Here is a 24,154-nt window from a genome sequence, read left to right as displayed (position 1 = left end):
TGATAATAAATTATAAATATTTTGGCCTCTATGATGTTGTCTTATAGGTACTTCAGGCATGCCATTAAGAATGTAAAAAATCATTTACTTATTTCAAATGGTGCATGAGCATTTAGTATGTGAAAAGTTTAAAATAAGATACCCGTTTTATGCAGACATCTGTGTCACATTGAACCACCACAGTCAGCGTTGGACCAGTAACAAAACTCCCCCAAAAAGGGTTTATTTATAATTCTCGTGATACATTGTATATCATAAATTTGATGGCTGCCAGTTCCCTACATCTCCTGAAGAAACTGTTTCCTGTGTTTTTCCATTTTAGCCCACTCCTTCTGGAAGCAGAGTGCAAACAAGCTCCTATTTCATGACAGAGCTGCCTTTTCAAGCAGCTTTGTTTTTAATTCATCCCAGAGGTATTTAGCAGGCTTGAGGTCAGGGTTCTGAGCCAGTTCACTGCTGGTCCAGTCTTCACTTGCTCACAAGCTTTGCAGTTTATGAAGGCCACTGCTCCATCTCCAGGATCTAAAGGGAAGATGTTGGGTAAAAGAAAAGTACTTAATGCAAGTAATGCCATTGTGGCCTACAATGGAAGGAAACTTGTCATTCCTCGCTATTTGCAGTAAAATTGTAACCACTGCACATACCAAAGATTAGTTTTGAGTTAAAAATGAATTCCAATAGTGAATAAAAAAAGTTATTAAAAAAAACAAAAAGAGTATATAATCAATCATTAGGCATTATTAGCAATTAATTAACATCATTATCTGCACCTTGAATACATTCAATGAGGCAGGCTGTACTGCAATCTCGAGCAGATTTTCCAGATTCACCACTCTCTGGGAGAAGCATTTCCTCCTCAACTGTCTTAAATCCTCTTCCCAAATCTTGATGCTCTGTCCCCCAGTTCTAGTTTCTACCCAAGGAATGCTCTCCTAGTTTTGGGATTTAATAATTTACATTGATCATTTAAATAACTGAAAACAATAATTTAAACCTTAATTTCCAGGTGCTGTTTTATTTTGTACTTTTTCCAAGGTGTGGAAAGCAATATAGCTCACATTTCTTCATCTGAGATCTTATCGTTTCATGCAGTTGCTGCACAATTTCTAATTCCCAAACCACGTCCCTAAATTCCATTGGCTGCTTTGATTATTTCCTCTCCCTTTACATAACATTTAGGCAATCCATACCATGGATAAGTAGGTCTCAGGTCTCCTTGGAAATCAAAAAACTGCAGACTTGGAAGTCTGCAATAAAAACAGAAAATGCAAGAAACACTCAGTTTTGGTTGAAAGAGAAACTTTTTTCTGTGTGTTCTGAAAAGCTGGAATATTTCTGTCCATTGCACCAATTTTTAAAAAAGTATTAAGGTTGATTCTGATGACATGCCTCTCGCCACATCCTGTCAATTAGAACATCTGACCATTATCCCTCATCTTTGCCTCTAAGGGTCTATCCAGTTTTTGTAACCAAGTCAATAATTTGCTCTTAATTCCAGGTTTGTCAACTTCATTTCATGCAATCTGGCAATACATTTGACAAAATAACTCTTGAAAGTATGTGTCAATAAAATCGTAGGCTTTAATAAAAGGTTGCAGAGAGGGATTTTTTTGAGTTAGGGAACTAATTGCTTGTTCATCATTTCATGGGATGAATTACAAAAGCTAAAGTCATCATATATAGTTTTTAGGCTGCAGTGATGGGAAAACAGCGGAAAAAAATTTACATTATTACTTGTCCGTGTGGTCATTCACAATGGGCAACTTTTTGGGCTGCAAGCACCTGAGTGCAACCGTCCTGGGATTTGAGCGTGCTGTAGAGTGGATGACCAACAACAAATTTTTCCGGTACGATTTACACTGCAGGCTTCCTCCAAACGGTTGCAGGAATCACAGTGCAGGAATTGACTCAAAATTCCTGCACGTTGCTTTTTAGACTGCCTGTGTAGCACTTGTTAGACTGCCTGTGTAGCAGTAAAATTCCTCGATTGTGCCGTTGCATGCCTGCAGTCTAAAAACCATAATAGAAGAAAAGAAATAGCTGGTAACAAAAACAAGTTTGAATAAAATAAAACTTTATCTTTTGGTAAAAAACTAATTCATGAATGTGAAACCGTAGCTGATCTCAAAGTAATTTTAGTGAAATTCCCAAAGTGATACGATCAATGGCAACACTAGCAACTAGTAACAATGAATTTCTTGTTGAATTGATGCTACAAAAATGTTATGTTGCTCTGTATAATCACTCAGGCTCACAATTCCTGACATTTCCCCACATGATTCACAGTCTGCTATTTCAATGCATGAAAACCACAATAATATACCAAAGCCTTATATAAAATATAACTTAAAAATATAAGAAATTGGCACGATGAGTCCTGAAATAAAAGAAATTCAATACTAGCCTTTAATTAGGCAGTTTAAATTTTCATTTTATAGTCAAAGATGACTGTTAAAAAATTGGCTTAGATGATTATTTAGCCTGAGACAGGAACAATAAGATAGATATTTATTTATCCGTAACACAATGTAAAATAATCGCTAAATATAGTCCTGACTAGCCCTGAAAGAAGAACCTTTATTATTAACGCAGTTTTTGCCATATAAATTATAGATGGAATAAACATCGTATTCAGCAATCTTTCTGCTAATGAATAATTGATATCTTACCATTGTCAGTTTGCATGTCATTAATTTAACAAAATGCCTGCTGTGACAACTAAGGGAATGTATTGCAGAAAGGAAATCAGTGTTGAAGCTGATTGTTGCACTGGTTTTATAGTAATAAATATTTTTTTAAAAATTAGACTTTTGCATTGAAAATATTTTAATACCTTTCCTTTGTTTCCACAGATTCTCTCTCTGTTTACCTGTAGTAAAAGACAAAAGCAATTATGAAAATCCGTGCTTTTTATTTTGCACATGTGAATGGATCCAAATGCATCTTCCTTTCAATACAATTCCTAAAAAGAACTCCAAGGAATATAGAGCAAATTCATGGAACACAGACACATAAACAGAAGGAAAGCAAAAGCATGGACCTCTCCTGGACACATTGTCATGCTGATGTATTTTCTTTGAAGGGCAAATGAATACCATATAATCTTGCATCTGGTGAGGGAAATATTTTCAAAAATTAATGGGAACAAAACCAATCACATACAGCTAAATCGTCATGCCAAAGACACCATGCTCTCGATGACTTTTAATCACAATACTCTGCTTCCCAAAATACAGGCATCTGGTAAGTGAGGGCAATTGCTAATAGATGATGGATTACTGTTATTGGCAGTACTGAGAAGTTTTAAGTGCGCAAAATGTGTGTTTTTCACAATGGGATTAAAACAATGTTTTGTACTTATGGCTGATATCAATGGATGATATAGCTTGCTCCACTAGGAACATAATGCCCTAAAATGCCTGTGATGGACTGCATTTTTTTTACTGGAAAACATATTTGTATGCTATTCAGTTATGACAGTAGTAGATCCTGTTGTGTTTTAAATAAGCACATATCTTCATTATTATCTTTCTTTAAAAAAACAATTAAAAAATCAAAAAACATAAGAGGATCGATTCAACTTTTCACACATTTTCCAATAATGCCACCTGCATAACCTTGACCATACTTAAATTAAGTTATGCAGAGAAAATGGCAGGTCCACTGCCATCTATCAATAACCATAGAATCGATTTTGCAGCAATCAGTAGCTCAGTTCTCAAATTTATTTCTTAAAGAAGTTAGCAATTTATTGTTTACATGCTAAAATTGCATATTTAACAATGAATGATTAAGAGTTAGAATTAGACCATTGTAAAAACTAGAATCTTGATTTTTTTTTATTAAATCTCAAATAAGAGCTTTCTTATGGGATAAGGGTCATTTAAAAAAAGGTATGACATTGAATATAAAACAATCTGTTTTGTTGCCAAGGCTCTGTTTGTATTTTGAACATCCGCTCCAAATGGTTTTGTTCTTGGATAATGCATTTACCAAATCCCATTTCTGTCCAGTCAAAATCAAGTTGAACAACAAACAACTTTTTAATTTAATAATATTTTATCATTTTACAATTGGATGTCCAATTTTGTATAAAACCATTAATGGAAGATTTGAGCCATGTTCTATTTCTAAAAATGCATAATGGCCTACAAATTGGATTCTCAATGTTGTGTTTTGCAATGCCTCAATATGTAAATAGAGTTTTTCTGTATGAACTATGAAATTTGCAAAATTTGAATGGCACTTCCAAGTGCATAACTCATTAATGAATGTAAGGTGTTTGAATCACTGTGTATGCATGAGGTGACATTATTGGTTAGCCAATACTCATTATGAGCATCGCAGCAGAAGTTGGATGGAAAAGTTCTCGTTTAGATGAGTTGTTGGCCAATCATTTGAATCACGTTTCCATAATACTAAATTTACAACAATCGCACAATTTAAAGGCCTTCTCAATCCTTTTATCTTTATTACACTTTGAAAACTGTCTAACCATGTGGGAGGTCACTAAATCCTGTGCAGCAATTTTGGGTACATTGCCATTTCTTTAGTTATTACCTTTTTACCATGAGAGCTTTTGTGCTCGGCTCACCCGTGAGATCCACAGGAGAGACACAGCAGTCAGTGCATACATGCATAAAAAGTAAGAGAGAAGAAGGGCATCTGCAGGTCCTACAAAGAAGGAACAATGTTCTTACAGGTCTCTATAGAGCAATGTTTCTGAGTCATTGAAAGCTGATCTTCAAACATGAACCAGTGCTTTAACTGCTGTGTCCAAAAAGATCAAGGTCTCTGTCTTCATGACCTTCCTGATCTCCAGATCAATGCAAACGGTGACAATGGATCAGTGCTATGCACCACAATGTACTAAATACGACAGTTGTAAGGACTTTACTGATACTCCCTTCTCAAATTAAGGAGACGATGTAAAAGACCTAGTTTTCTTTTCCTTGTGCAGAGATCACTAGGCAGAGTATTTGCAAGGATCTGGAGACTCTGTCATGGGAGTGAAAGCCTGCACTCATGTGAAAATTCAGTTACTTCTTGAGAATTTCTTGAGAATTCGTGAATTGGAAGGAATCACACATCATGAAGATGGAGAATTACAAAAAATATAGATGTGATTAATGCCATGCATGCAGAGAGAGTTCATACAGTATATTCACAGCAGATTCAATTGCTGAGTGGTATTGCCAGTTGCACAGCAGGATTGAAATTTGAGCAATTTCTCAGCATTGCAAAAGACTTAATTTTGGTGCTTGCCAATTAAATGTTACATTAAGCATCATGACACAAAGAAAATGATATTTAATAAAGTGCACAAATTTTTGTGGAACTGTGACAATGTGAAGGTACATTTAACATCCTCAATCTGCAGTTATCCTGGTCTTCAGGTGTGGCCTCTGGTACTTCCCTAGTTCAAATCATTGGTAGATAGTCTGTACATGTGAGTTTTGTTTAATGTGAACGTATGTACTGCCCTATCCATTCAAATTGCTTTGGTTCTCTCAACCAAACATGGGTGATTATGGAACCAGAATATCTTCACATCGAGAACTCTATTCTAGTATTGTCTCCACTTGACATTCCAAAAATCCTCACTGATAAAATAGATCACAGAGAAAGTACTAAACCATGTACTTCCTCTCAGTGATCCAAAGATTCTATTTTAATGTGGAAAAGGTCACAAAGAAAATCTATTCACTCATTTAACATGAGTAAGTGCTAAAGCCTTCACCTATCTCAGAAGCAATTAGACAACTGATCAATGCAGCATACATTAGTTGAGTGCCTTTCCAAGCATGCTCTACTATAGTAGGCAAGATCTGAGGCTTCTGGGCCAGGACAGATGGATGATTTCTCATTCTTGGGGAAAAGTGCACTCATCTCTCTGTGGATCTGATGTAAGTGCTGTCTGTGTTGTCCCTCCATTTGAAACAATGATCAAGGTTCAAATTTATTCTCAGAGTACACACATGATATCACGTACAAATCTCAGATTCCTTTCCAGGTGGTCCAGCAGAACTTCTACTCATCAGTAGTGTAAAGTGTACTCATGAAAGAAAGAAATGTAAACAAACTGAAAGTGCAAATAGAGTAAAATAAATATTCAGTAATAAATAATGATTAAAGTAAGAGACTTTAAATGAGTCTGATTGAGTTTTGTTTAGAAGTTCTGATGATGGAGGAGTGGCAACTTGTGGTACTTATACCTCTTTCCTTATGGTAGTAGCAAGAACCGAGCATTTCCTGGGTGGTGTGGATCCTTGATGACTCCTGCTGCTCTCTGATGGCAGCATTCTATATAGAATTTCTCATTGGTGGGGAAAGTTTTGCCTGTGATGTACTGGGCTGTCTGCTACCTTTTGCAGGGCTTTCTGCTCAGAGATATTCCTGCCCTCATACCAGCCCATGAAGCAGCTAGTCACTACACTTTCAACGATGCATCTGTAGAAGTTTGCCAAAGTTTCTGAACCTCTGGAAATTCCTGAGGAAGTAGAGGTGCTGACGTGCTTTAGTATGCTGGGTCCAGGAAATGTCTTCTGAAATAGTGATTTAATTTGTTCAGATTTTTTTGTGAGGGATGATGGTGTTAATTGCCAAACTGCAGTCCATAAAGACCATCCTGATGTACGTATATTTGCTGTCCAGGTGTTCCAAGGTTTTGTGTAGAGCCACTGAGATGGCATCTACCATAGACCTGTTGCTGTGGTAGGCAAATTGGAACGGATCCATGTCACCCTCTTAGACAAGAGCTGATCTGCTTCAACACCAGCCTCTCAAAACACTATCACTGTGAGTGCCACGTCAAACGTCATTCAGACAATTTATCACATTCTTCTTGAGCACCAATATGATTGAGACCGATAGGAAACAGGTGGTACCATACCCTGTTGGAGTGAGATATTGAAGATATCTGTGAAAACATTGACTAGTTGGTCGGCACAGATTTGTAGTACTCAGCCGGGCTCATCTGCACCAGTTGCTTTCCTTGGATTCACTCTCTTGAAGGCAGCCCATACGTCATCTTTGGATACTGACAGTTGAGGATCATTAGGGGATGTGGGGGTATGCTGTGGTTCTACCTTGTTCTTGTAGTTAAATTGGGTGTAAAAGGCACTGAACTCATCTTGGAGTGATGTTTTGGTGTCTCCTATTGCACTAGGTTTGGCTTTGCAGCAGGTTATGTCCTTTAGGCCTTGTCACAGCTGTGGGGTATCAATTATTGTTTCCATTCTCATCCAGAATCTCCACTTCGCTCACCACACCTGCTCATTCCTCTTGATGCCAGATCTGAGCAGGTGCTTAGTGATTTCAACCACAAGAATGCAAAGTCTTCTCATCCTGGAGAGAGGCTGAGGGGGAGATATCTTGGTGATTGTTGTTGCCTGGAGGTGTTAGGAGAAAGGTTAATAAACAAATGCATAATGTTTATTTTTATGAGAGGAGACACATGGGTTGATGCAAAGTCCTCTAGAACCTGGACATCCTCAACTTGAACAGTGCTCATGTCCTGTGCATTTCCACTATTCTTTGGAAGGAGAACCCTTTTCTCTTGCTATTCAGTACTTTAAACCAAAAAAGTCCATCTTAGCTTATTTCATCAGGCCACCTCATCCTGAAACTGAAAATGGTTAATTTCACTGTGATGAAATGGATGATTTTCATATTTTAGTTGTTACATCTGATTCAGAGCTGGGTCAATTGTTCATTAAAGTTGAAGCATTTATTAGCTGGAATTCACAGGTTACATTGTGAAGTAGGTGTGTTTGTAAATATGTTTGCATACACATCTCTGTGTGTCGGTGCTATTTCAAGGCTGCTTTTGTGAGTGAAAGGGCAACATCCTGACAAAGCAGATGAAGTGATTGAATTTCTACCTGTAAATATTCCCATCCATGGGTTCCTTTCTGGCAACCACTGTTCCTATCAGTTTGTTTTTTATCTTTGATTTGGAAGCTGTACTGGCATCCATCTTGCAGAGAACCCGACCCTTTATATCATCCACAAGATCCCTCTGAGAATTGGGAGGAATACCTCTCCTCTGTACTATCTCCTGTGCAGCCAGTTAAGTAGCAACTTGTATGCACACCTCTGGCATAGTTGCCATGTATGGGCTAGACCTTTTGATGAAAATTAACACAGGAATGAATCAATGTGTATACGATGCTGAGCTATTGGTCACCATGATCTGTGAACACAAGAAATGAACTGGAGCATGTGCACAATATTGATCTAAGTATCGTAAACCATGCATTAAAAGTATTGTGCCTTGAAAGTGCACACTCCTGATGATAAACCAGGCCTCAGTGGCATCTATGTAAACAGGTACAGGTTAATTATGCAGCACAAATTCCTATTTGAGAGTGAGCCATTTTCTAGGCCAGTGTTTTCTGGGCATGTGCCCACAAAATTTGGACATCTATAAACAAAGTGAAATATCCATTACAACTTTTCTCCAAAAGGCTTAAGAATATAAAGACATGCATAAATTTCCTGTCTTTAAGATTTAGTAGGTATTGCTTGACTATATCTTTGCTATTGAGACAAGGGTACTCAAATTTAAAAGAACTTAATTAAAAATAATTGATTTTTGGACTAAATTAGAAATATCTTTTAATTTTGTTCCAGATTTCTATAAGCAAAAGATTTCCCTATCTGCCTTCTAATAATTATTTGAAGGCAAACTAGAAAAACTAGAACTGTCTATCTAAAGACTTATTGAAAGTCATGGTTAAAATTCTGCCTGCCAATCTGTTATCGTAAATTCTTTATAGTTTATTCCTTCATCTCAGTCTCTCATATTCCTTTATTCTAGAGAGCCTTTGTAAGGTTTATTCTATAATACCAAAATAGATAAAAACCAGGCTTTTAACAAGGATTTCTTCTCATTAGTTATTGCCATTGTATTTATTAAAGCTTAATCTGCTTCTTTCCCATGAATTGCATTAAGGTTGTAATCTGTTGCATGTGGTTTAACATTTAACCACAGATATTCCTGATGAAAGATATTGCCTTGTGAACTGATGAAATGGATACTTCTGAATATTGTATTTAAAAAAAAAGTTCGAAGTGATTATTACATTTCAAGATATTCACCCAGTTCTCCACGTTGTCCTAATTACAACACTCTACACTTGTAACATTTCAGAAAATTACTCCATCTGGTACAATACACAATGCCAATACGACACAAAGAATAATTTGAGACCTGTTTGTGTAATTTTCAAAACAAGCTGATAGCCAAAATTCCATTGTATGTCTTTCTTCCTCTCTTATGAATCTTGTATCATATATGAACAATTCAAAACATCAGTATTTGTGCTGACAATTTTTCTCTGAGAATAATTATTACCTGTGTCAATATTATCCAGCTTTTATTGTATTCCATGTATCATTTTTGAACAGTAAAGTTGAGTTTTTGGACCAAAACAGAGTCGTTTGTTTTTCAATTGTGTAATTAGAATTGCTTGGAGTTTTTTTAAACAAATGAGTTGAAATCTGGTTTAATTGATGAGAAAGTAATGCAAAACATAATATGATTTTAGTAAGTATGAGTAAGCCATTAAAAACAGCAACACCCCAAGTTCAACATCCTCACTCTAGTTATGTGGTTCTTTTCAATGCTTGCCTGATCTGGGTACCAAAAATAAGCTCAGAAAAAGCATTCAGGTGCAGTCTGTCAGGAGTTTGTACATTCTCCCCATATCTGCGTGGGTTTCCTCCCATCTTTAAAAATGTAAGGGGGTGTGTTTGTAGGTTAATTAGGTGTATTTGGGTGGCATGGGTTCATGGGCTGTAAGGTTCTGTTACCATGCTGTAAGTGAGCTGTATGTCTAAATTTGGATCAGTTTTCTGGAAAATTACACAATGGAACCAATGACGTTATCTTAGACTTTATCTTAAGTAATAAGACATGGTTAATTTGTAATCTTATAGCAGGAGAACCCAAGGGAAAACTGATATCAACATAGAAGATTACAGCAAAATACAAGCCTCAATGTGTTGACCAATATATTCCTATCAAAAAAATACTAACCTTAACTATCTCATAAACTTCAATTTTTTTCATCCATCTGCTTATTTCAGTTAAATGCACCTAATATTTCAGCTTCTACCATCACCCCTAGCAAGGTATTCCAGGCACCCACAACTCACTGTGCAAAAACTTCCCCCCTGATGACTCCCCTAAACGTCCGTCCTTTCATTTTGTACAGATGACCTCTGTTGTTTGCTGTTTCTGCCCTGGGAAAAAGGTACTGGCTATCCACTTTATGCCACACAGAATCTTTTAGACCTCGATTAAGTCACCACTCATCCTTTTTTGCTCTAAAGGGAAAAGTACCAGGTCTGATAACCTTGCCTCATAAGACTTATTTTCCAATCCAGGCAACATCCTGGTAAATCTCCTTTGCACCTTCTCAAAGCTTCCACATTCTTCCTATAATGAAGTGACCAGACCTGAACATGTGGTCTCACCAGGGATTTGTAGAGTTGCGACATGACCTCATGAACTCAACACTAACCACAACTCCTCTAACCTTTTTATCATCCACAAACATACTGAGCCATCTTCCTGATCTTCTGAAATGTCAGTCTTCTTCCACAAAAGTTCCTCCGCCTCCACCACCATCAACTCAGCCCTCACTTACATCTCTTCTATTTCCCATTCATCTTCCCTGGCTCACTCTGCCCCCAGATGCAACAAACATAGAATCCCCCTTATCCTGACCTACCACCCCACCAGCCTCCACTTTCAACACATTATCCTTGGGAATTTCCAGCACTTACAACAGGATCCAATTGCTAGACACATCTTCCCATCTCCTCCCCTCTCTGTCTTCCGTAGGGACTGCTCTCTTCATGACTCCCTCATGCACTCATCCCTCCCCACCAACCTCACCCTCGGCATCTTCCCCTGTTGCCGCAAGAGTGCCATACTTGCGCCCATACCTCCTCCCTCACCACAATCTGGAGCCCCAAACAGGCCTTTCAAGTGAAGCAACACTTCACTTCTGTATCCGCAGGACTGATTTACTGCATCTGGTGCTCCCTTTGTGGCCTCTGTACATCGAAGAGACTGGGCGGAGATTGGGAGATCACTTTGCTGAGCACCTTTGCTCCATCCGCACCAGTGACAGAGACCTGCTAGTAGCCAACCATTTCAGTTTTGTGTCACACTCCCATACCCACATGGCTGTCCATGGCCTTATGTACGATCCCACCAAGACCACTTGGGCACTCTCCAGCCAGATGGCATCAACATAGACTTTTCCGGTTTCTGCTAACCTGCTCTCCTCTTTTCCCCACTTCCCTCCCCTTCCCTTCCCCTTTCCCTCTCTATTCACCTAGCCATCACTGCTGTCCCCTCCCTCTCTTCTCCACTTATCACCTCCTGCCTTTGCAACCACACCTTCCCCGACACTTTTGTTCAGACGCCTGCCAACATTTTACCATACGTTGATGAAGGGCTCAAGCCCAAAACGTCAGTTATGTATTTTTACCTTTGCTATTTTAAGAACACTGCTTGACCTGCTGAGTTTCTCCAGCATTGTGTTTTTACTGACCCATCCTTCCACTTCTTCATCCAGGTCATTTATGAAAATGACAAAGAGCAGTGTTCCCAAAACAGATCTCTGCAGAATGCCACTGACCTTCAGGCAGAATACTTTCCGCCCACTACTACTTTCTGCTTTCTACATGCAAGCCAACGTTTAATCCACAACCACCAAGATTCCATGGATACTATGCCTCATGACTTTCTGAATAGGTCTCTCATGGGGGATTTTGTCAAATGCCTGACTAAAATCCATATAGACCACATCTATCACTCTATTTTCATCAATTTCCTTGGTTACCTCCTCAAAAAAAACTCAATTAGGCTCATGAGGCATGGCCTTCCCTTCACAAAGCCATGCTGGCCATCCTTGAGTAGACTGTACTTCTCCAAATACACATAGATCCTATCCTTAAGAATCTTCCCCAATAGTTTGACGTTAGATTCACTAGTCTATAATTCCCAGGATTCTCCCTATTACCTTTTGTAAACAAGGTAAACAGGGACTACATTCACCATTGCTTTAAATTCCTTGGCATCCATATATCTGAAGATCTCACTTGGTCCTTGAATTCTTTCATTCTGATTAAAAAGGTACAACAGCATCTTTATTTTTTGAGCAGCGTGAGGATTATCCAACTCTGTCCCAGGATACTGTTGAGTTTCTATAGATTGAGAGCCTGCTGACATATATTATTTCAATGTGGTATGGGTGGCACTCCAGCGGGTAGTGAAAACTGCCCAACGGATCATTGGAATCCAATTGCCTACCATTGAAAACATCCATAGGGAACGATGTGTGGGCAGGGCAAGAAACATTATCAAAAATTCAAAACACCCATATCATAGATGATTCACTCTTCACCCATCAGGCCCATGCTACAGGAGCCTTTGATCGTGGACCAGCAAGCTCAGAAGAGATTTTTTTAACCAAGCTGCGACTTTGTTGAACACTGAATCACGGTGCTGAGTGGTTCTTGTTGATTTTAATTGTACGTTTCTATTGTAATGCAAATAGCACTATTTTTTAAACTTCCAGTTGACAAAGATTATATTTCATTGCCTTGTTCACTAGTACAATGAAAATAAAGTGACTCATCATCATCTTCATCATAATTCTTCAAACCTCCGGCACCTCCCCTGTGGCCAAGGAGGAAACAAAGATCATAGCCAATCCCCCAGCTATCTCTTCCCACAGCAATCTGGGATATATCATGTCCAGCCCCGGGGAGTTATCAATCTTAATGTTTTATTTTTTAGAAGATCTAACACTTCCTCTTCCCTAATCTCAATATCGTCCACCAGACCAGCATATTCTATTCAGACCTCACTCTGATCAAGGTCCTTTTCTCTGCTGAATACTGAAGCAAGGTATTCATTTACGACCTCCCCAAGCTCCTCCACCTCCAGGCACTCTTATAGATTCCTATTTCTGTCTTCCACCCTACTCAATAAACACTCCCTCTACAGTGTCCTTCCTTTTTAAAGCTGTGATACTATCCCTAACCAGCAATGCTACTCCTTTCCCCGCCCCCATTCTCTTCCCTCCCATCCTATTCCTTTTAAAACACCTAAATCCCAAGTACCTGCATCAGCCAATCCTGTCCTTCCTCCAGCCAAGTCTCTGTTATGGGCACAACATCATAGTTCCATGTGCTGATCCATGCTCTAAGTTCATCTCCTTTATTCCTAATACTCTTTGCATTGAAATAGACACATGTCCAACTGACTACATTTCTGCTTCCTCCCCTCCCTGTTGTTCCTCACAAACACACAACACATTGTATCATACTCTTCACCTTATGTCCTATTCTCTGCACTCACACTCTGGTTCCTATCTGTGGTGGTATACCACCAGCCTACTGCAGGGGGCAACCTTTGTACCTGCAGGAGTGTAAGGAGACAGGACAACACCTGGCTGCTGTCAATCAGTTAGCCTGATCAGTCAGGGATCAAGCCCCACCCAGTCAGGTGTCAATCACCCTCCGGGATATAAGCCTGCGCCAGCCTCCCGAAGCCTCACTCAGAGTTACTGCAGCTACAGCCAGCCTGGCTCTGTGGAAGTCTTTGTGGATTAAAGCCTGTTGTACAGTCTTTACCTTGTGTGTGTCTGATTCTGGCTAACAGCGCACCACACTATCCTCCTGCCAAACCAGTTTAAACCCTCCCCATAACTCCAGCAAACCTGTCCACCAGGACATTGCTCCCTCTCCAGGTTCAGCCCTTGCTTTTTGTACAAGTCAGACCTTTCCCAGAAGAGATTTCAATGATCTGAGCCTCTGCTCCCTGCACCAACTCTTCAGCCACACATTCGCCTGTCACAGCTTCTTATTCCTACGCTCACTAGCCATAAAATCCAGTAGTAGATTTTATGGGGAGTTTGTGAAAGTTACAATTTAGCCTGTTACTGGAGAGTTGAATTTAAGGGTGACTATTTCTTCTGAGGATATCATAAGGAGGCCTATTTAAAAAGTAAGTAAAGCCTTGCAAGTCTTTTGAGAAATATTTACAAGTATCAGCATTGAGCAATCGCATTCCATTGAGAAATTAGAAGCTCCTTGGGAAAAAAAGCATCCACTCAAACCTAGTAGTGCACGATGCAATATTAAGTTGGTACATAAAGAATGTCCATCGAGGCAGCACTGAAATTTGTTATCTATCCCAAATTGTTACGGAAGTGAGACAGTTAAGAGTGAATCGTAATAGTGGGTCTGAAGTCACTAAACTGAGAAAGGGTGGTATATTTACTGACCTGCAGGACATCAGTACCATGGGTTTTCAGAACATTCTGGTGATTTTATTGTTACTGTTGAATGTTTGTTTTTACTTCCAGATTTATTTAATAACAGGGATTTAAATACCCTAGATGTCATGGTCAGTAGCCCAGAACATGGCTGCTGGTCCAAAGGTTAACCACCACATACCATGTTGCCAGCTGTAATTTAGTGGTACAGTTTTACTTACAGAACTTAGTTCAACAGGAAAAAAAAAGTCATATTGGCAATGAACACATTGCTCTCTCTCTCTTCCCTCCAATTTTCATCTTACGCTTTTGACTCCTTCCTTCTTTCACTCCTTCACAACACCGCTAGAAACTAAAGAAAATTAGAACATTTATTTTGCATGAAGTGAGTTATAGCATCACAGGTTTGACAAGTAGTTGTGGGTTGATTGGAAAAGGATCAACTAACAACTCCAGTTTTTGTTGATGTGTTCATGAAAATTTGTCAACGTTTCCTCCAGTGAATCCTTCCTCATAGTTTTTCTGTGTGCTTAGTATAGACTCAGTATTGCCCTCGGGAAAGACTTCCTGGCATCCAGAGAAATCACCTCGCTGTGGTCATACCTAGAAGAGTTTCAGTTCAAACTGTTCGGACAAAGCCAAAAAAGTAAGAAAGCCATTTCATAAACTCTGCTGGGCATTACAACTATTCCTTAATACAACCAAAAATGTAATGATCTCTGCCATTCATGCCACAAAATATTCAAAATTTTACCCTGAATGAGGAGTGGAGTGGTGCCTTAGGTATTCCTGCTGCCTCACAGCTACAGGGACCCAAGTTTGATCCTGATCATGGGTGTATGTAGATTGGACATTCTGTTCGTGAATGCATAGGTTTACATTAAATGTCCTGGTTTCCTCTGATATCTCAAAGACATCCTACTCAGTTAATTGGCCACCATAGGTCACCACTTAGCACAGGTAATTAAAAAAAATAAATAATAGGAATGTTGGCAAATGAGAGAAAATAAGTTGCAAGTGCTGTCATTATTTTGTCTTTTTTTTAACCTTCTTTGTGATCAGGTGTGGTAGAATAGTGCTTGAATTCCAAGAATATCACACAAAGTTCTGGACTCTTAATTCTACCGGGGTAGGGAATTTAAGTTCAAACATTTAAGTAAATATGGAATTTTTTTAAAACTATTTTTTGGAATCTGAGAGATATGATCTATTTGCATTTAGGCCAGTACTGATTGGGGACAGTCGCTGTGGCCAGGGAAAATCTTGCCCCACAAACTTTTTTTGAGGGCAAGGTGGCAGAAACTGTCCACATTGTGTACTTGTACTTCAGCATTTGACATAGTAGACTGGTTAGGAAGGTCAGATCTGTAGTGGGCAGAGGGTGGTGGTGTAGGATTGTTACACAGATCAGGGGCCTGTGATCAGTAGTATGCCACGGGTATCATTGCTGGGCCCACTGTTATTTGCAATCTATGTTCACATTTTTTTTTATTGTCCCACATTCTCATCAACTCTGTCCAGATTTCACTACCCACCTGCACGCCCTAGCAATTTCTGTGACCAATTAACTTACCCACCTGCACACCCTTTTTGATGAGGGAAGAAATTGCAACACCTGAAGGAAAACTGTGCAGTCACAAGGAGAATGTACAAACTCCACACAGACAGCAGCCAACGTTAAGACTGAACCTGTGTCTGACACCGTGAGGGAGCCGCTTGTACTACCAATCAATCCCATTCAAACAGAGAATCATGATTAATAGGCTTTAATCACGTTAAAGTGTCAACACAGCTTGCTTGTTCCTGCCCCGGTTCCAAGGCAGGTACTGAGGGAGGGGTTTGGGTGTAACAGCCTTTATGGGGATATCTGGGAGGGAGGTGTCACAAGTTCAGGGGGAAAGCCAGTCTATATAGCACATATACACATCTATACACATAGTGGGAGCATCACATTCACCCCTCCTTTTAAAACAAAGTCTAACAGGGTGGTGTGATTTTAGTCAAGTGGGCGTCTTGCCACTGGGAGGTGGGTAGTCCTTCCAATTTAAGGGCTAAGAGAACTACCCTCCAAATGGTGGCATTTTCCCTCTCTACCTGGGTTATAGCCTGTGATCTTGCTCATGGTTATGCTCTTGACCAACAGGCACTGGCACAGATTCTCATTCATAAAGGTGGACCCCTGGTCGCTATGGATATAGCAGGGGTATCTGAACAGAGCAAAGATGCACCTTTATGTCTGTAGCTATTGTCATAGCCGAGCAGGGGATGGCAAAAGGGAAACAGGAGTATTCGACCATGATGTTCAGAAAGTATACATTCCTGTTGGTGGATAGGAAGTCTATGCTCACCTGCTCAAAGTGGTGGGTGGCTTTGATAAGGTGGGTTTTGTCCAGCCGATAGAACTGGGGTTTGCACTCCGCACAGACCAGGCAGTTGCATGTCAACTCCCTGATGTCTGCGACTGAGTAATCCAGCTGCAAGTTGTCACATGTCCCCCAGGACAGAGCTTCAAGAGGTTCATTGAGCTTCCCTGGCTGGTACAGGATCTTGTAGTTGTAGGTGGATAGTTCAATTCTCCACCTCAGGATCTTGTTGTTCTTATTTTTTCCCTGCTATATGTTGTTAAGCATAAAAGTGTTGCATGTTGGTCAGTCAGAAAGGTGAACGGTTTTCCGGCCAGGTAGTGCCTCCAATAGCGCTCAGCTTCCACTATGGCTAGGGCCTCTTTCTCAACAGCTGAGTGCCAGAGCTAGGGGCCCTGGAGGGTTCTAAAAAAACAATGCCATGGGCCTGCCTGCCCTGGTAGTTAGGGCAAAGTCGGACACATCACTTTCCACCTGGAAATGGATGGATTCATCTACAGCATACATTGTCATCTTGGCAATGTCACCCTTTGATGTGTGTGTGAAAGCCATTTGGGCTTCTGCTGACAGGAGGAATGTGGCTGATTTCACCAGTGGGCAGGCTTTGTGTGCATAACTGGGGATCCACTGGGCATAGAAGGAAAAGAGGCCAAAGCACCTTTTCAGTGCCTTGAGGGTCTGGGGTAATGGGAGTTCCAACAGGACTGGATCTGGCCCACTAATGCCATTCTCCATCACATAGTCCAGGATGGCCAGCCTTGAAGTGGTAAAGATTCACTTCCTTTGGTTATAGGTCAGATTGAGGCTTTAGGCCGCCGGGAGAAAATGATGGATGTTGGCGTCGTGGTCCTGCTGGTCGTGGTCACAAATTCCCACATTGTCCAGGTAGGGGAATGTTGCCTTGAGTCCATAGTCTATCTCCTTCTGGAAACTCCGAAAGGGACACGGAGGAAGTGGTAAAGGCATCCATCCACGTCAAAGGCAGTGTAAGGACTGTCTTCCAGCCAGATTGATAACTGGTGGTAAGCTGACTTGCAGTAGATTATCGAGAAAACCCAGAACAGAGCAACTCATTGACCATGTCAGAAAAGTATGGATGTGGGTAGGCATCTAGCAGGGTGAAGCCGTTTATGGTCTGACTGTAGTCAATGACATTGCGTTGTTCCACTCCGCTCTTTACCACCACTACTTAGGCTCTCTATGGGCTTGTGCAGAGTTCTTTGGCTCTTTCCACTAAGAGTTGTTTGACCTCCGCTTTAATGAAGGCTCTGTCCCCGGGGCTGTACCACTCTACTAGTGGCTACCAGCTTGCAGTCAGGAGTAAGATTCTTGAACAGGGGTGGTGGTGGAACCCGAAGAGTAGAGAGGCTGCAGGTCAGGTTCAGGAGAATCGGCCAGTTGTTGTTGCAGACCGTGAGGAGCGGATAGGGGCCGTTGAATGCAGACGCTCTGTAGCTAGCACTAGAAGTCCAGTCCCAGTATGACCAGAGTGCAGAGGCATGGCATGATCAAGAGTTTAAAATTCCTGTACTCAGTCCCCCTGCACCATCAGCGTCACGATGCAACAGCCGCTGATCTCAGCAGAATGGGATTGGGAGGCCAGGGAGACTTTATATTGCATTGGGGTGACTACAAGGGAGAATTGGTGTACCCAGTGGATGAAGTTCTAGGTGCTTCCGGTGTCAAATAATCAATGGCCATTTACTTTGACATTCATTGTGGCTTTGGCCAGTTGGTGGGGGCTGTCTTGATCGAGGATGATAGAGGCGAACCTGCAGTCATTGTACAAGTCATGCTGAGTTGATTTTGGGACACTCGCCAAGGTCCCCTCCCCCCCGCCATGTTTCACATGTGGTGCTGTCACGTGTCACTGGAAGTAGAGCCTGAAGTGGTGCTGCCCTGGCTTGTCGTCCCCAGGGCCCCATCGATCCGTCCCCGACCACCAGAAGTGACATCCGTGGTGGAGCTGGAAGGGGGCAATTCAAGATGGTGATAGCTGTTGGCTGCACGTGGCGCCACTGGGGGAAAGTTGGGACCTACACACTTACTCGTAGTGCCCTTTCTTCCTGCAAGCAGAGCATGTGGCACTTCAGGTTGGGCAGTTCTTACAGGGGTGCTTTCCATGCCCATAGAAGGTCACCTCTCATGCTTGATAGTGGTGGTAATGATGTGGGACCCCATGTCCAAAAATGGCAGCACCCATGTCCTCCACGCAGCGGCCACATTGCCTGAAGAGAAAACTTTGGCCAAGTGATTTAGCCAAGTCCACTACTTCCTGCAGGCTCGGATTACCCTTTTCTAGGAGCCTCTATCTAATGTAGTCAGAGCTGAACCCGGCCACATACACGACCCAAATTAGAGCCAACAAAGTATCGACAGCAGCTTGCCTGGGAGAGCATGTGATCTTTGCAGGCAGAGGAGAAGAGTTTTGCTCTCAGATAAGGAGGGTGTGAAACAGAGAATGGAGTCACAGAAATTATTTCCAGAAGGACAAAGCTGGCAAACTTTGGAAGGCCGTCTGGTCAAAGGAGAAGACTGGAAGTGTGAAAGGTGACCTGAAAGAAAGAGGATCATCTGGAGAACCCTGAAGGGGACAAGTTTTGTCACAAGACTGATTGAGAATGAATCTGTTGTAGATGTCCTGGAAAAGGAATCTCTCTCTGAAAACCCTCTTGAGTCCTTTGGACTCCTTAACATTAAATTGTACTACCAATCAAGCTCAATCAGAGAGAGAATCATGATTAATAGGCTTTAATCACCTTAAAGTGTCTGTAAATTTACATGTTGTTGGCCCGGTTCCAAGGCAGGTACTGAGGGAGGGGTTTGGGTGTAACAGCCTTTATGGGGATATCTGGGAGGGAGGAGTCACAGATTCAGGGGCAGCCCAGCGCATGGTCCACATATATGCATCTATACACATAGTGGTAGCACCACACCGCTCTACTAGTTGTGCTACAATGTTTAATTTGGTTTAATTTAGAGATACAACATGATAACAAGCCTTTCTGGCCCTTGAGCCCACGCCACATAATTATACTCATTTGACGGAAAAACCTAATAACCCTGTACATCGTTGGAATGTGAGAGGAAAGCGGAGCACCCAGTGTAAATGCATATGGACATGTGGAGAACATACAAACTCCATACCTGCAGCAGATTCGAACCCGTTTAGCAGGCACTGTAATTGCATTTCACTAACAGCTACACGAATGAATCATTTTGGTAAATTTCTTCTGCATCCTGTCTGAAAGTCTTCTAGCTCTTCTTAAATCTGCCACTCACAGCTGGACACAATATTATGGTTGTGGTTGAATCAGTGCTTTACAATGTTCTTCATAGCTCTCATATTCTTTTTCAATCAGAATCCTATTTGCTTTGGTCGCTTTCTCAGCCTTCATATGGTTCAAAATTTTTACTCGTTTTACAATCATGTCCTTGGTTTATTTTACCTTTTCACATTGTTCCTATAAAAATATAACACCACATTTCCTAGCATTACATTTCTCCTGCTATATATCTGCCCATTTCATCTGCTTGTCCATATCTCTTTGAAGTTTATTAGTGCTCGACCCACTGAGTTCCTCCACCTGATTGTTTTCTTATGCCTCCTGAACTATTTATACTTTGGCCTTAAATCTTGATTTTAAACCTCTGATGTTGCACCTTATCAAATACCTGTTAGAAATCCTTTAAATCACTTCACACCACATCAGTTCACAGTTCACTCTGCGTCCAACTTTTATTCAGAATCAGAAATCAGAATCAGGTTAATTGTCATAAAAATGCTTCACGCAATTTGTTGTATCGTGGCAGCAGTATTGTGCATTACAGGTGAAAAATTGATATAAATTTCAGATTAAGATTTAAAAGATAAATAATGAGTGCAAAAAAAGAGAAAAATGTGAGCTTGTGTTTATAGATTCATTGTCCATTCAGAAATCTGAGGGGGGTGGGGAAGAAGTTGTTTTTGTAACATTGGGCTTCAGGCTCCTGTGCCTCCTTCAGTAAGAAAAGGGCACCGCCTGGGTGGTGATGGTCCTTGATGATAGAGGCTGCTTTCTTGAGACACTGCCTCTTAAAGGTGTCCTTAATGGAGTGAAGACTAATGTCCCTGAGTTCACAACTCCTTTTCCTTTCCTGTCCTAACCCTAATCCTCCATACCAGATAGTGATGCAGTCAGAATGCTCTCCACGGTACATCTATAAAAATTTGCTAGAGTCTTTGGCGACATATCAAATGTTCTCAAACTCCTAATTAAATATAGCCACTGGTGAGCCTTCTTCTAAATTATAGGAATTTGAAGTTCCTTACCCTCTCACTAATGAAGACTGTTTTTTTTTTAATTTTTCTGGTTTCCCTTGCTGAAGTCCACAATCAATTCCTTAGTTTTGCTAACATATTTGCTAACAATATGTTGTTGTTGTAACACTAGCTGATCCATCCTATTCTTGTACAATTCCTCATCTGTCATTCTGCTGACAACCATGGTGTCATCGGCAAATTTGTAGATGGCATTTTAATTGTGCCTGACCACACAGTCATTGGTGAAGAGAGAGTAGAGTAGTGGGCTAAGCATGCATCTTTGAGGTGTTCCTGTGTTGATTGTTAGTGAGAAGGAGATTTTTTCATGCTTTGATGAAAGGCTCAAGACCCAAATGTTGGTTATGCATTTTTATTTTAAAGGACACCGTGTGACCTGCTGATTTTATTTATCATTGTGTTTTTACTTCAACCGTGGTCTATGCGGACTTTCTTGTTTTACTTCCGAGAAACAGTGAGATTATATCTGCTGTGGAATGATGGTGGCAGTAGAGAGATTGCAGTGGGTTCAGGTCTTTTATTTGGTACAAATTATTGATGGCCATGATCAATCTTTCAAAACATTTCATTACAATAGATGTTAGTGCTACTGGGTAATGGTCATTGAGGCAGCTCACTCTGCTCTTCTATGCAGATGTGGAAATTATGCCTTAGATACCCAAGTCCAAATAATTAAAATATTTAGGATGTCCTAATACCATCCTGAAGAACACCACTAAATACTTTCCTCTGGAACTAAAAGCTTTACATATGCTGAACCATTTATAGAAAGAAAAAGTATTTTTGGAAGAATTCTGCAGGCTTAGCGATGGGAAAGAAATTCTAAATACTTCAGGTCAAAACCATTCACCAAGATGATGAAGCTATTTCAACCTAAAACATTGACAATTCTTTTGCCATCCCATAGATGTTGCTCATCCCATTGAGTTGTCCAGCGGATTATTTTTCACTCCAGATTCCAACATCTGCAGTCTCTTGTGCCTCCTGGAACATTTACGCCTTGCCCTTAAACTTAATGACAAACCTCTTATGTTTCAACTTATCCAATACCTGTTGTAGCTTTATATACTCCACTTGAAACATATTTTCCTCATCAACGCTCCCAATTATTTTTTATTAACTGTAACTTGTCTCTAAACATACATTCTGGTTTTCTCTAATTGTCCATGATTGCTAATTCTGTCTCTGATCATTGTTACAAGAATATTTTCCACCACAGATATGTAGTAAAGGGATTTATCTGTATTTTGAATAAGGGTATAATATTAATAGTTTTACTAACCTCAGTCACCATCTGAATCTACATATGTTTGGAAGATGACAGCCAAAGTTATTACACTTTCCTCGATTACTTCCTTCATCAAGCTGGGTTGTATCACACCTGGACCAGGTGTGGCTAGCCTGTTTACCTCCTCTTATCACTTTTAACCCAATTTCATCTTCCTTAGAGCTCAGAGCACATTCAACCCACAATGTTATGCCGACCAGTATAAACCAACTCATCAATTTAAACCTTCCCTATCTCACGCCCATAACCCTCTATTTTTCTTGCATCCATGTCCCTGTTTAAGAGTCTTTTAATTGTCCACAATGAGCCACTTCCACCAGCACCACTGGCAATGCATTGCAGGCACCCACTACTCTTTGTGTAAAGCACTTACTTCTGATTTCCCCTCTAAGGTTTCCTCCCCTCACCTTATATAGATGTCCTTTGGTATTTATTACTCTTTCCCTGGGAAAAAAAGTACTGGCTGCCTACACCTCCTGATAATCTTTTAGCCCCCAATTCAGTCATCTCTCATCCTTCGCTTCAAAGAGCAAAGTACAAACATCCCTTAACAGCATCCAATACCCTGAATACACCTGGGATTGTCCGATCTCGGAAGCTAAGCAGGCACAGAACTGGTCAGCACTTGGACAGTAGACTGTCTAGGAACACCAGGTGCTGTAGGTTTCCGTAAGGGGTGCTGGACAAGGTGCTGACTCTCTGCCTTACGGTAGACAAAAGTTAAAGAATTTCATGTATGTTACATTTTAAATGTAGTTTTACATGACAATAATGGAAACTTTACCTTCACCTTTATCTTTAACCTTGTCTCATCAGGCACGTTCTCCAATCCAGGTAACATCCTGGTAAATCTCCTCTGCACCCTCTTCATAGCTTCCACATCCTTCCTGTAATAAGGCAACCAGAACTGAACACAATATTCAAAATGAGGTCTCAGCAGCGTTTTAGAGAGCTGCAATATTACCTCGCAGCTCTTAAACTCAAACCGCTACTATAGAATCATAGAATATAATAGCTCACAAACAGGCCCCTTTGGCCCTACTAGCCAGAGCAGAACCATATTTTTGCCTAGTCCTACTGACTTCCCCCATCCATGCACCTGTCCAAATTCTTTTTAAATGTTAGTATGAAGCCCACATTCACCACTTCAGCTGGCAGCTCATTCCACACTCCCACCATTCTCTGTGTGAAGAGGTTCCCTCTCCTGTTACCCCTAAACATTTCCACTTTTAATCTTTGGCACATTTGCTGATCCAATTTACAACATTATCATCCACATCATTGATATAAATGACAAGCAACAACGATCCCAGCACCAATCCTTGAGGCATACCACTGGTCACAGGCCTCCAGTCTGAAAAGCAATCATCCACCATTACTCTCTGGCTTCTCCCCTCCAGCCATTGTCAAATCCAGTTTGCTACTACACCATAAATACCTAGTGTCTGAACCTTCCTGACTAACCTTGTCAAAGGTCTTACTAAAGTCCATGTAGACAACATCCACAGCTTTTCCTTCATCCTGCCATTAACCATGTACTCCACCCTTATATTTTCCAAAGTTCCATAGATTCGGGGGAGGTCCCTGAGGATTGGAGAGTGGCTGATGTGGTGCCAATTTTTAAGAAGGGAGGGAGGGAGAAAACGGGAAATTATAGACCGGTCAGCCTGACGTCGGTGGTGGGGAAGATATTGGAGTCTATCATAAAAGGAGTAATAGCAGAACACTTAGGCAGAAATAATAGTATAAGGGCTAGTCAGCATGGATTCCTTAAGGGTAAGTCATTCTTGACTAACCTTCTGGAATTTTTCGAGGATGTGACAAAGAGGGTGGACTTGGGAGAGCCAGTGGATGTGGTGTATTTGGACTTCCAGAAGGC

The 24,154-nt window shown here is 40.8% G+C and overlaps 1 protein-coding gene and 1 long non-coding RNA gene across 5 annotated transcripts in view; one reads left to right on the top strand and one right to left on the bottom strand.

Annotated features, from left to right (window-relative positions):
• Positions 1–9,435, top strand: part of cntfr (ciliary neurotrophic factor receptor) — a 385,486-nt gene extending 376,051 nt beyond the window's left edge. For all 4 annotated transcript variants that reach the window (XM_069924086.1, XM_069924085.1, XM_069924088.1 and 1 more), the window contains one exon: positions 2,853–9,435. In XM_069924086.1, the coding sequence (XP_069780187.1) occupies positions 2,853–2,875 (23 nt within the window). In that variant the 3' untranslated portion in view covers positions 2,876–9,435. The remainder of the gene's footprint in view (positions 1–2,852) is intronic.
• LOC138757175 (uncharacterized) lies at positions 305–23,156 on the bottom strand. Its single transcript, XR_011353392.1, has 4 exons — positions 23,060–23,156; positions 2,834–2,869; positions 1,191–1,247; positions 305–522 (listed from the first exon to the last, which is right to left on the bottom strand). It is a non-coding gene; the product is annotated as an uncharacterized lncRNA (long non-coding RNA).
• Between the last annotated feature and the right edge of the window lie 998 nt (positions 23,157–24,154).

The sequence above is a fragment of the Narcine bancroftii genome, chromosome 3 (assembly GCF_036971445.1).
Source record: "Narcine bancroftii isolate sNarBan1 chromosome 3, sNarBan1.hap1, whole genome shotgun sequence".
Classification (NCBI taxonomy): domain Eukaryota; kingdom Metazoa; phylum Chordata; class Chondrichthyes; order Torpediniformes; family Narcinidae; genus Narcine; species Narcine bancroftii.
The sequence above is the reverse complement of the archived record's forward strand: the minus strand, read 5'-3'. Positions and strand labels throughout refer to the sequence as shown.